The sequence below is a fragment of the Alexandromys fortis genome, unplaced genomic scaffold (assembly GCF_014885135.2).
Source record: "Alexandromys fortis isolate MF-2015 unplaced genomic scaffold, M_Fortis_MF-2015_v1.1 scaffold_150, whole genome shotgun sequence".
In the NCBI taxonomy this organism is placed as follows: Eukaryota; Metazoa; Chordata; class Mammalia; order Rodentia; family Cricetidae; genus Alexandromys; species Alexandromys fortis.
Window position 1 is genome coordinate 2,407,603 of NW_026068027.1, and position 12,713 is coordinate 2,420,315.

At 46.7% G+C, this 12,713-nt stretch overlaps 1 protein-coding gene across 1 annotated transcript; it reads right to left on the reverse strand.

The window, feature by feature from the left end:
• Positions 1-8,111: 8,111 nt before the first annotated feature.
• On the reverse strand, positions 8,112-11,663 carry Dppa3 (developmental pluripotency associated 3). The gene is made up of 4 exons (XM_050164041.1): positions 11,478-11,663; positions 9,018-9,292; positions 8,405-8,440; positions 8,112-8,222 (listed from the first exon to the last, which is right to left on the reverse strand). Exons 1-4 carry the CDS (start codon positions 11,608-11,610, stop codon positions 8,112-8,114), a joined length of 555 nt encoding a protein of 184 aa, XP_050019998.1. The 5' UTR covers positions 11,611-11,663.
• Positions 11,664-12,713: the final 1,050 nt, after the last annotated feature.

A 12,713-nucleotide genomic window follows, 5' to 3' on the forward strand; every position in this document is an offset into this window, starting at 1 on the left:
AGGACAGCATATGTGCACACGCGCGCGCGCGCACACACACACATGTAATAAAAATATTTTTTTTCTACAAATTTCACATGCGAATGCCTTGATACTGACCATCTCACCTCCTGTCTGTCCTCCCCACCAATCTCTAATAGTCACATCTGTTCACTGAATTCTGTGACCCTCCACGATTAACCATGGTTGTTTGTGTGACTGTGGGTTTGGAGCTTATCGTTGGAGCCCCGTGAGCCCAGCAGAGGGTCGTGAGCAAAGATGGCAGTTTCCCCTCTCACAGAATCTACTGAGAGCCATAGATAAGGAGTGTAGAGTCCTTCGGGCCTCTCCCGCTTCCTTGACTATGGATAGGATTGGACTCAAGTGCCCCCTGTGCAGGTAGTGACGCTTGAAGTCAGTTCACGACAGAGGTAGAGTCTCTGCGAACGGTGTTCACTGCCCTTCAGCACCCACTCTTCTTCTAGCTCTTACATACGTCCAACCTCCTCTTCTGAAATGTCCCCTAAGCCTTGAAAGGGGTGGTAGGAGTGACTTGGTTAGTGTTGGACATATTTTTCTACATCTTGGGTAGCCACGAGTTTCTGCTTTTTTTGTAGGGAGGGGCTTCTTTGGTTAAGGCTAAGGGCTTTTGTCTATGGACATCAGCATAAGACATTTAGAAGGCAGGTGTTGCTCATTAGTCTATTTACCCACCATAAATATGCTTCCAGCATGGGTCTACCACCTCCACAGCCTAGATGGTCAACCATGCTTACTGCTCCAGGCCCCTATGAAGCATGTCTTAAATCCATTCAGAGGACTGGTTACAGCCTCAACAGTGAAGCCATTATTGCACAGAGGATCATATCTTGTTTCCCAGATGGCATCTTTTGTTTTGTTTTTATAATAATTTTATTTATTTATTGAATCTTTGAGACAAGGTTTTACTGTGTAACAGCTTTGACTACACTGGAACTCACTCTATAGACCAGGCTGGCCTCAAACTCACAGAGATCCGTCTGCCTCTGCCTTTAAAAGGTTTGGAATTAAAGAAGTGTGCCACCACCCGGCCAGGAGCTAACCTTTACTTATGGGGGCTAGGGAGATGGCTCAGTGCTTAAGAGCCCTGGCTGCTCTTCCAGAGGACCCGGGTTCAATTCCGAGCACCCACATGGCAGTTCCCAGCTGTCTGTAACTCCAGTTCCAGTGGATCCGACACGCTCTCACAAACAAATGTGCAGGCCAAACATCAATGCACACAAAATAAAAATAGATAAGTAAAATATTTAAATTTTGTTTTGGAGGAAGTGATCATTTTAAGCATGTAAGTAAAATACATCTTTTTCATTGTGTTGATTCAAACCATTCCAAGCATAAGAGAATGAATAGACTGATCCTATGCTGTTTGCTCAAAGGAGAGCCTGGCCAATCGTGTGGGTTCACAAAGAAAAGGACAAAGCTGACTGGTCCGCTATGGATGTCAATCACTGGGAAGACTGGGAAGGTAATTCAGATTGAAGACAGGGCTAATTTGACTGTTTCTCTGAGACATCAGACATGCAGGTCGTGATGCGGATATAGATTTGCCAGTAGGAGAATCGGTAATTCACAAGACATTACAGGAGCTGGTACTGACGCTCACTTGGCCAATGGGAAAGCTGGCCCCAGTGGCATGGCCACGAGAGCTGGTGGCCTAGCCAACTCAGCTACCACCCAGGACGAGATCCAGGGCTTTGATGTTTGGTCCACCTGAACATCCTTCCCCATCTATGTGCTGCTGCAGCTCGTGAAGGGACAGGTCCTGTGGATCCCCCAAGATTCAGGACAAGAGCAGCTACACACCTTTAACCCAATTAAGTATTTTCCTTTATAAGAGTTGCCATGGTCACCGAGCGGTGGTGGCGCACGCCTTTAACCCCAGCATGCGGGAGGCAGAGGCAGGCAGATCTCTGTGATTTCGAGGCCAACCTGGTCTACAGAGCAAGTTGCCATGGTCATGGTGTCTTTTCACAACAATAGAAACCCTAACCAAGACACTATCCCAAAGAACCATCCAGGTGTGGTGTCACACGCCTTTATTCCCTGCACACTCTGGAGGCAGGTGGATCTCTGTGAGTTCTGTGGTCTATGTAGCTTGTTCTGGACAGCCAGAGTGAGACTGTTTAAAACACAAACCGACCAAAGTATGACTGCAGGATGAAAGGAAAGACACGTGATCAAATGGCAATCAACAGCTCGAGCCCTGTGGGCTCATAGTGTCTTCTGTGTGTCTTTGTTCTCTTCCTCTCTGCGTAGTGGGGACATCTTCACACAACTGCAGAGAATCCCTAAAAGCCCTGATCTTCAGCTTAAAATAGGCAAGAAAAAGGTAAACGGCCCTACTTTCTCTCAAATGCTAAAGTGTCATATTTGGGGCCTTAGAATACCAAACTTCGGGTCTGGAGAGATGGTTCAACGTTTAAGAGCACTGGCGGCTCTTCCAAAGGTCCTGACCAGCAACCACAGTGTTTCACAGTCATCTGTAATGAGATCTGGCGCCCCATTCTGGCCTGCAGACATACATGCAGACAACCAAACTCCGTCACTGCCTACCTGGGATCTGGATGACCGACACTGTCCATGTGTTTGCCCTGTAATGTCACAGGAAGCACCATTGTCAGAAATTATGCCCCTCTATACCCACAAATAACAAAACAGTCATCAGCTTAGTTTTGTTTGGTTTATTTTTTTAATTTTTTTTTTTTTTTTTTTTCCGAGACAGGGTTTCTCTGTAGCTTTGGAGCCTGTCTCTTGTAGACCAGGTTGGCCTGGAACTCACAGAAATCCTCCTGCCTCTACCTCCCAAGTGCTGGAATTAAAGGCATGTGCCACCACCGCCCAGCCAGTTTTTATTATTCGAGACAGGGTTTCTCTGTGTAGCTCTAGCTGTACTGGAACTCTTTGTAGACCAGGCCGGCCTCAAACTCAGAGATCTTCCTGCCTCTGCGCTGGAATTAAAGGCGAGTCCCAGGCTTTTAACAATCTGTTTACAAAAAACACAGGGGACCAGCAAGAACGAACTCTACCTGGAGAGGCCCTGTGCCAGCCCAAAGAGGACCACCCCTAGGAAGGTGGGTTCTTCATTTATTTTCAGAATTCTGGGCCCCCCTCACCCCACCCTAGCCCACCCAGCCACTCTGAGGTTCGGCTGGTCAGCTTAACTTTCTGAAACCAGACTCGGGAAGACACTTGGGGGCGCCCTGCCTCAGCTGCACGGCTCTTGCTTTGTCTTCCATCCTCCACCTGGCTTCCTGGTGCCTGCAGGATTTACAGCCTGTCTAATCTGGGGTTTGTTCTGTTTTACCTTTCAAACTCTAGTTGTACTGAAGCCCCTGTTTTGACCATTCGTAAATTCTTTCAGTAATGAAAGAAAGAATCTCAACAGGGGACTGTGGTTCCAGGTATCATAAAATGGATCTCCAAGACTTCGGGTTAACTTTTTTTTCCCCATGGGGGTGGGGGGTTGGGGAGTTTCCAAGACTGGGTTTTTCTGTGTAGCCCTGGCTGTCCTGGAAACTCCCTCTGTAGACCAGGCTGTCCTCTCTGTCTCAGAGATCCGCCTGCCTCTGTGCTGGGATGAAAGGAGTGGACCACCACCTGGTAATTCTTTCCTGCCTTTTAATTGTTTAACTAGCACCTCTAGACAGCCTCAGTTACATAACAGATGAAATTGGACTAATTCGGAGTATAGGGAGTTTTGTCAAACAACTGGCTTGGTTACTTCAATAAAAATGCAAGGGAATGAAAGGGACCCAATGGAAGGAACTTGTTTGGATCCTAAAGAGAAAGCAGAACTACTTCCGGTGTGTGACGGCATGCCAGTGGACCCAGCATGTGGAGGTGGAGGCAGGAAGATTAGGAGTTCAAGATCATCCTCAGCTACATAGGCCAGCTTGGGCTACAAGAGAATCTGTTCTGGAATTCCTTCAGTGGTGGACTGCGCTAGCCTAGTGTGTACAAAGACTCTGGGTTCCTAATCCACTATGCAAAAGTGAGTAATTAAATTTCAAAGCCATAGAGCACCAGATAGAGCAACATTCAAGGTATGCTTGGGGGAGAGTATTGAAATAACATTTGTAAACTAAAGGGAGGTGTTTGGTGCCACAAACACAGGCCAGCCACTCTGACCATATTCTTCCTGAAGACATCACCAAAACCCATAGGTGTCAGCAAGCCAGTATGTGGGGAAAACTACAGCCAAAGAAATGCCTATGGCCATTGCCCACATTTAACCATTGGAAAAAGTTCCTTGAAAGCGAGATCCAAGAGAAACCAACTCCTCAAATTGTTCTCTGACCTCCACAGGCACACATGCCACGGTGTGCTGGCAGGACACACTCACTTTTATCTGCTCTCTTCCTGCCTTGACTGAGCCCGTAGACTAGGTTACATACAGAAACACCCCTTACACACACTGTAGGAGAAAATTTATTTATTATGTATACCGTGTTCTGTCTGCATGGATGCCTGCGGGCCAGAAGAGGGCACCAGATCTCATTACAGGTGGTTGTGAGCCACCATGTGGTTGCTGGGAACTGAACTCAGAACCTCTAGGAAGAGCAGTCAGTGCTCTTAACCTCTGAGCCATCTCTCCAGCCCCCTGTAGGAGAAATTTGAAACTGAAGGCTTTCTTTTCCCCCTCTCAGAATGCTGTGGCACTGCCCCTATGCAAGATGTTCCAAATCTAATAAAACTTTCCCTTCATTGTGTGTGTGTGTGCATGCATGTGTTTGTTTGTGTATGTATACACATATGGACGTCAGAGGATACCCTGAAGTAATCAGGTCCCTCCTTCCCATCTGGATGATAGGGATCAAATTAAAATCACATCACTCTTCAGATTCATTCCTCAGCTTCCTTTCTTTTTTTTTTATTAATTTATTTATTATGTATACAATATTCTGTCTGTGTGTATGCCTGCAGGCCAGAAGAGGGCACCAGACCCCATTACAGATGGTTGTGAGCCACCATGTGGTTGCTGGGAATTGAACTCAAGACCTTTGGAAGAGCAGGCAATGCTCTTAACCTCTGAGCCATCTCTCCAGCCCCCTCAGCTTCCTTTCTAGCAACCCCCCCTAGAACATCTTTGAGGAAGCGGGCAATGGCCACAGATCCATGTCTCTGAGTAGAAGGTACCCAGAAACTCATTGGCGTAGTCTTGCAGCTTTACAAGCTAAAATACTTTTTTAGAGGTTAAAAAGTCATGAGAAAAAAAGAAAGCCAGGTGGTGGTGGAGCACGCCTTTAAGCACAGCACTTGAGAGGCAAAGGCAGGTGGATCTGAGTTTGAGGCCAATCTGGTCTACAGAGTGAGTTCCAGGACTGCCAGGACTGTTACACAGAGAAACTCTATCTCAAAAAAACCAAACAAGGGCTGGAGAGATGACTCGGAGGTTAAGAGCACTGGCTGCTCTTCAAGAGGTCCTGAGTTCAATTCCCAGCAACGACATGGTGGCTCACAACCATCAGTAATGAGATCTGGCGCCCTCTTCTGGCATGCAGGCATACACGGAAGCAGAATGTTGTATACATAATAAAATATTAAAAAAAAAAGAAACCAACCAAACAAAGTCATGTGAGTTTGGGGTGGAGAGGTGGTGGCACACTGGCACACACCTTTGGTCCCAGATGAATCTGACTTCAAAGCCAGCGGAGTCTACATAGTGAATTCCAGTAACTAGTGCTAATCGGTCCACCCTCCTTTCTGGATACCAACAGGCAAAAGCTACTCCTTAGCTGTCATCAGCATGGCCTTTGTGTACTGTGTTCTGCCTGCATGTCTGAACCACTTGCGAACCTGGTTTTGACAACACACACACACCTACAGGTTGAGTCTGTGTACATGGGGTCTCAAGACCCCATGCTCTTACACCCCCTCCTGTGACACTGTTGACTGTCTTGGGCTCTGACCTGCCATTTCTTGTGTGCAGTAGCTTCCCTACCTACAAAGGATAGTCCAGCCCCCAGTGGATGCATGGAAACATTGACTCTTACACTGTTCACTCCTCGGCGTACGTACAAACCTATTATAGCTCATTTAGGCACAGCAGTAAGACACTGTTAAATAGAGCAATCTTCCCAGTAAACTCATCTCTACAGTAGTCCCAATTAGACACAGGGGAAGATCAGAAGTTCAAGGTCAGTTTAGGAAATGCACTTCTGGGTGCTGCAAGGGTTATCAACTAATGGTAAGGGATGAAATCCATCCTCTTTGTAATGCTCCTCTGATATAGGAGTAAGTTTTGGCTGAGCTGGCTGGTAAGCCAAGGGGTTGAGCTAACCAAGCATGCTACCCTGACAGGGTCAGGAAGACAACTCCAGCAGGATGTCCTCTACCTCCTGTCTGAAGTTGCAGAACATTACCCAGGGGTCACTAGTGCAGCCTCCTCCTGGACTTTTGCCCCAGTACGTCTTATCCACCTGGCTGCCCATCCTTTGCAACATCCTTAAGAATCTGCTCGAGCAATCAGCTCTCCTCCAGAGGAGGGGTTGTGAGATTGTGATCCACAGCTGCTCAGCTGGGTGCTCAGGTCACGGACCCTGGGCTTGTAACATCTGAAGTGGTGGCTTCAACCACACAGAGCTAATCTCTAGGAGTTTATAATCAAGATACCTAGACTCACCTAGATCTTTCAAGAGAAATCTTGTATACATATCATATTGCCTAGCAAGTTCCTGGGGCCCTCTTCCTAGTTCCTTTCTTGACAAAGCATGAAAATACTGTGCTCTGGTTGTCACCTAGCGACAGTCACAATACAATGCCACATACTTGTACCTGAGAATTTATTGGTAAACCAGGAAGCGGTGGTGAATGCCTTTAATCTCCGCAGAGGCAGGTGATCTGTGAGTTCAAGGCCAGTCTGGTCTACAGAGCAAGTACCAAGACAGTCAGGGCTACACAGAGAAACCCTTGTCTTGAAAAAATTTTATCGATAAGGCGTTTTTTGCAGATCTGACACATTACTGTGTTAGAAAACTTGGACTAGAGGCAAGACCAGTAGTTAAAGGTGAGCTAGTTCTCCTGGAGACCCTATCTTAATAAGTAGGGTTGGTAGTACACTTCTAAACCCCAAGACCCTAGATATACCAGGAAAGATTTCTATTCAATTTGCTCCCCACCTTCTCTTCCCTGTCTACAGAATGAGTGCCAACCAGGGCTGAATATTAAGATAGGTCTCAAACCTATCAGGTTGCTAATATTCCTGTATCCAGAATTCACAAGGAGAAAACTGACCCCTGACAATTGTCACCATGAAACAAACACACATACACACACACACACATACACAAAACAAGGAGCCATCTAGATGACTCAGTGGGAATAGGTGCTTGTAGCCAAGAAGCCTGGTGACCTGACAACCTGAGATTAATACCAAGTATGAAAAATACTGACCAGTTAGTTATTCTGACCTCCATACGCACTGTGGAACGTACATGCCCACACACACATCCAGTAAATGAATACATGAGAAATGAACTCCAACGTAAGCTCTAGTGATCTACTTTAATTTGTTCTCTATACTTAGTACTAAAAATTAGGATAACAAGATTGCCTTTATTACAAATTTCTGCGAACAAGAAAACCCAAAGGTCTATTCCAATTATTACCTTCTAAACCACAACACCCCCAAATTCTATTGACATTCTTTCAAGTTATTGAACTTAACCCCAGACTTGAGTTAAGCCGAGACTCATTCTTGATTCTTTAGGTTAAATTAAATTCCTTCACATGCATTCAAACTTCCATTCTATATATCCTATATAGTCTATATATCCTATATATTCTATATATCCTATATATCTATATACCCTATATATCTATATATCCTATATATCTATGTATCCTATATATTCTATATATCCTATATATTCTATATATCCTATATATTCTATATATCCTATATATCCTATATATTCTATATATCGTGTAATGGTAACAAGCGTGGAAAGGTCACCCAGCACCCGGAAAAAGAATAAAACTATCACAGAACTATTGCAGTTTATCACTCACTATTGCAGTTTAATCTTAAAAACAACAGCAAACCCTTTCACATCGGCTGCATGGCCTTATCAGCCGTAAGGGCAGCACACAACTTAGCCCTGAGTTGATGGTCCCTTTTTTCCAATTTTGGCATTCTCAGAAGGGTCCCAGCCATTGTACAGGCAGAAAGTGCAGATGCATTTGAATGGTTGCGCTTTGTTAAACTGGAAGAAATAATGCAATAGGTAAACCAGGATATTGCAACCCAAAGAAACATAAATCCTTAACTGTTTAAGTACCCTAGGGTTGATCACCCCCCCCCCACAAACACACCTTTTCCAAACCAAACAATAAAACAGGCACCCAACCCACCAACATGTACTAGCAAGAAAAAGTTAGTTACCACATTTCCATCATTGCTGCTGTTTAGTTTCTTTTCAATCTTCATGGGAAAAACAAAACCAAAATTACTTAATTTTATCAAGACAAAGTTAAAACATCTACTCTGTGAGACCCTGCTCCTGGCAGCACTGTTTTGGTTTTTTTTTTTTTTTTTTTTTCTCTGTGGTTTTGGAGCCTGTCCTGGAACTAGCTCTGTAGACCAGGCTGGTCTCAAACTCACAGAGATCAGCCTGCCTCTGCCTCCCAAGTGCCACCACAGCCAGGCCCTGGCAGCACTGTTAAACAAACAGGAGGACCACCCCCAAGTTTTTGGTCTACACCACAACAGGCCAGCTATGTGGCTCTAAGATCCAGTCTAAGTTAGCCTGGCAAGGTAGCCCCAAACCCTGTTATCCCAGCACTGGAGGAGGATGAGGGGCAAGTTTGTAGATTGAATTAATTGGAGGCCAGCCTGGGCTACAGTGAGACTCCAGTGACTTAACTGCAGATAGCTCAGGCTGGCCTGAGGCTGTGCAGTCACTACCTTGACTCTAAGTCTAGACTGAAGTGGGAATTCAGGTGTCACTCCCCATAGGTTACCATTGCTAATAATAGCTCTGTCCACAAATGCAACTCACCCGCATAAATCGCTTCATCTTCGCGACAGGATTGTTTTGCACAGACAGCAGTGTGCGGACTCTTCTCTTGGGAAAGGCACTTTGGACCTCCCTCAAGATCTTCTCACTTTTGGTCTCGACATGTCTCATCTTAATTGCTCGGTGGAGGATGCGGTTGCGGCTGCTGCGGCTGCGCTGAAGTTTAAGTCCTGCCAGGGCAGCAGGAGGCTTCTTGGCACTGGGGTCGATGGTCAGCTTTCTCATGTCCTTTTCTAAGTTGTCTGGCTGGGAGATTCCTACGGCAGAAGGTGACGAGTCGTTATTGCGAGGGGCACCACGCTCCAAAGCAATACCCCGGGCAGAGCAGACCCTCACTCTGCTCAAGGCGCCAACCAGGGTACTTCATGTGCGCAGGGCATGCGGTCATAAACCCCAGGCAGATAGATACCCCAGCGTTGGTGTAGCGGATCACTGACTTCTTACCACTGCTGTTCCACATACGGCCTTGTTCCAGGGGCCCAACTGTCCGTTTCTAGGTGCAGAAGTTCTGAGACCTGCGTTCAAGGGCAGGAACTCACACTCCAGAGACTCTGCACCATAAGCCAATTATGGGAATGTGGCTTGGCCCTCCAGGCTTGCCCAGGTGGGGCTCTGGAACCCTTCCAAGAACTGGCTAACTTGCCACCTAAATCTAGGGTTTTTTTTAAATATTTATTTTTTTATTATGTATACAATATTCTGTCTGCGTGTATGCCTGCAGGCCAGAAGAGGGCACCAGACCTCATTACAGATGGTTGTGAGCCACCATGTGGTTGCTGGGAATTGAACTCAGGACCTTTGGCAGAGCAGGCCATCTTAACCTCTGAGCCATCTCTCCAGCCCCCACCTAAATCTAGTTTGAGTCATCCCATGCTTCTTGTCGGACTCTGTGGAAAGGGGATTGTGGCCAAGCCAATCCTGTTCTTCCCATCCAAATCATTCACACCCAGAGGACAGACTCGCCACAAGTGTCATTGAGTTTGAGTCACGCCATAGTAGCTCACCTCATTTCCAGGTTTGGGACAGACAGGATTGACAGAATTTGGGTATAACCTGGCCTACACACAGGGAGTTTTAGGCCAGTTAGGGGCAACAGTTTCAGAAAATAAAGCTTCTAAACATACAGGTACCACAGGAGGCCACATGTTAACTGTCAGGGAGGGCAGGCACATCAGGGCAAACATTTCTTTTCCTCTCAGCTCGGGTGTAGAAGGAACTAGAAGAGCAAGGAAGGGCCCCTCGACCATAGCCTGAGGGCCTGATGGCAAACCTGGAGGTCGTTTGGGGCAGGAGCTACACCTGCAGCCGGCCGCCCCTCCCACCACTACCAGCAAGGAACGTTTGGCTTAGCCATCCTGGGCTATTTCCCCTGTTTAAGCCATTCACCAGAAATGGAAATTTAGCTGAAAAGCCGCTCCCAGAAAATGGTTGAGAATAAGAAGAAGTTCAGGTTCAAGTAAAATTTTAGATTCCTGTGTAGCTGGGCTGTAGCACACGCCTTTAGTCCCCGCGTGCAGGAGGCAGAGGCAGAGGCAGGCGGGTCTGAGTTGAGGCCAGCCTGGTCTACAGAGTTAGTTCTGGGACACCCAGGGCTACGGAGGAACCCAATCTCGAAAACCAAAAGATTCCTGTGTTTAAAATATAAGCCTGCAGCAGAGCCGTGTTTAGTCCTAGCGCACTCTAGGGGCCGAGACTGGGGCACGAGGATCCAGTTTGAGGCCAGGTTAGGCTACAAAAAAGATCCAGGACTGGGCTGTAGATGGCTGCGCTACCAGAGGACACAGGTTCAATTCTCTGCGCCCACATGGCAGCTGACAGCTGTTACCCCACTGCAGGAGAGCCAACACCCTCCAACAAGACATACATGAGCCGGGCGGTGGTGGCGCACGCCTTTAATCCCAGCACTCGGGAGGCAGAGGCAGGCGGGTCTCTGTGAGTTCGAGGCCAGCCTGGTCTACAAGAGCTAGTGCCAGGACAGGCTCCAAAGCTATAGAAAAACCCTGTCTCGAAAAAAAACTTAAAAAAAAAAAAAAAACAAGACATACATAAAGCCAAAAAAAATCAATGCACTTAAGAGTAAAAAAATATTTAAGAGTTCCAGCGTATATACCCAGTACAAACAATAGTGAGACCCTGTCTCAACTAAGCAAAAAGGATTTCTGTGCTGAAAAAAAGCGGCAACAAAAGAAAACACGGAAACCTGCCCACACCTTTGGTTTACACCGGGAGTTATAGGCCAGCCAGAGCTACACAGAGACCCTGCGTCTCCCATGGCAGGGTCCAGTAACCCATACTGGCTATTAATTTGCCTGCAACTCCTGGTCCCCCATCTACAAGTGCTGGGGCCCCAGGTACTAGCCGCCTGCCCACCTTGGAAGATGAGAAATGGTGGCTGGCCACCTACTGACTTCCCCAAACCCCGGGGCCAAAAGGCTGGCTTACCCGAATCATCCGAATCATCTGAGGAGTCTTGTTCATCCGTCAGAGAAGGTTCCGAGTCCACGAGTGGGTCGACCACCTCCTCTGATGGGTCGAACTCTTCTGATGGGTCGAACTCCTCTGATGGCTTCTCCATGGCGACGAGCAGAAGCCTTGACAGTTAGCTCCAAATAAAACTGGTTAGTTTTGGAGAAGACTGAGACCCAAACTCACCAGCAGAGGCGAAGTGAGCAGGTGGTGAGGTCTGGGTTCCTTTTAAACTCAAGTAAACCAACCCTCCAGGCTATTTTAATGCTAATGAGCAGTGATTAAGTGTTAACGCCTTGAGTTAAAGGTGAATGCTGTCGGTTAAACTCTTCCTCTGATCTGCCCGAAACACTAACCCTCTACAAAAAAAAAAAAAAAAAAAAAAAAAAGTAAACCGGGGTGGCTCACTCCTTTAATCCCAGCACTGGCTGAGGCAGAGGCAGGTGAATCTCTGTGAGTTCACCAAAGCTACAGAGAAACCCTGTCTCAAAAACCTAAAAAAAAAAAAAAAAAAAGGACTGGAAATTTTATCTAGAGTCTCCCTTGGTTTCCTGAAATATCAGGGATTTTGTTTTGCTTCTTACATTCTCGGAGGTGGCTAGTGATGGGTGAACGGATTTAAACGTCCTGGAGTGAGCACACTGTTCTATGCTAGTCCCTCATCAAGCTGATTAGAACGTTTTCTTTACCTGTCTCATCTAAAATCTTCGGAGCTGTTTGCCTTGTGATGCAAGGGAATAAGCGTGTATGTTATACTCCCTTAAGTAAGCTGACAGTTTATGGCAGTATATGTATTTAAGCATGGAGTTTAAGCACATGTAATTGTGAATTGTTTTATAGATGACACATTTAATAATATATAACTCTTTTGCTGTTCAAGACTCTGTGTAGTCTTGGCTGTCCAGAAACTCAGTATGCATCGCAGGCTGGCCTCGAACTCCAGAGATCTTCCTGCCTCTGCCTCCAAAGTGCTAAAGTTAAAGTCAGGCAACAACACCCACTGCAACTTTTTAAAAAAGAGACACAACGAGCCTGGCGGTGGTGGCGCACGCCTTTAATCCCAGCACTGGGGGGGCGGGGGGGGGGGGGGCAGATGCAGGTGGATCTCTGTGAGTTCGAGGCCAGCCTGGTCTACAAGAGCTAGTTCCAGGACAGGCTCTAAAACTACAGAGAAACCCTGACTCGAGACCCCGACCCCACCCCCCCAAAAAA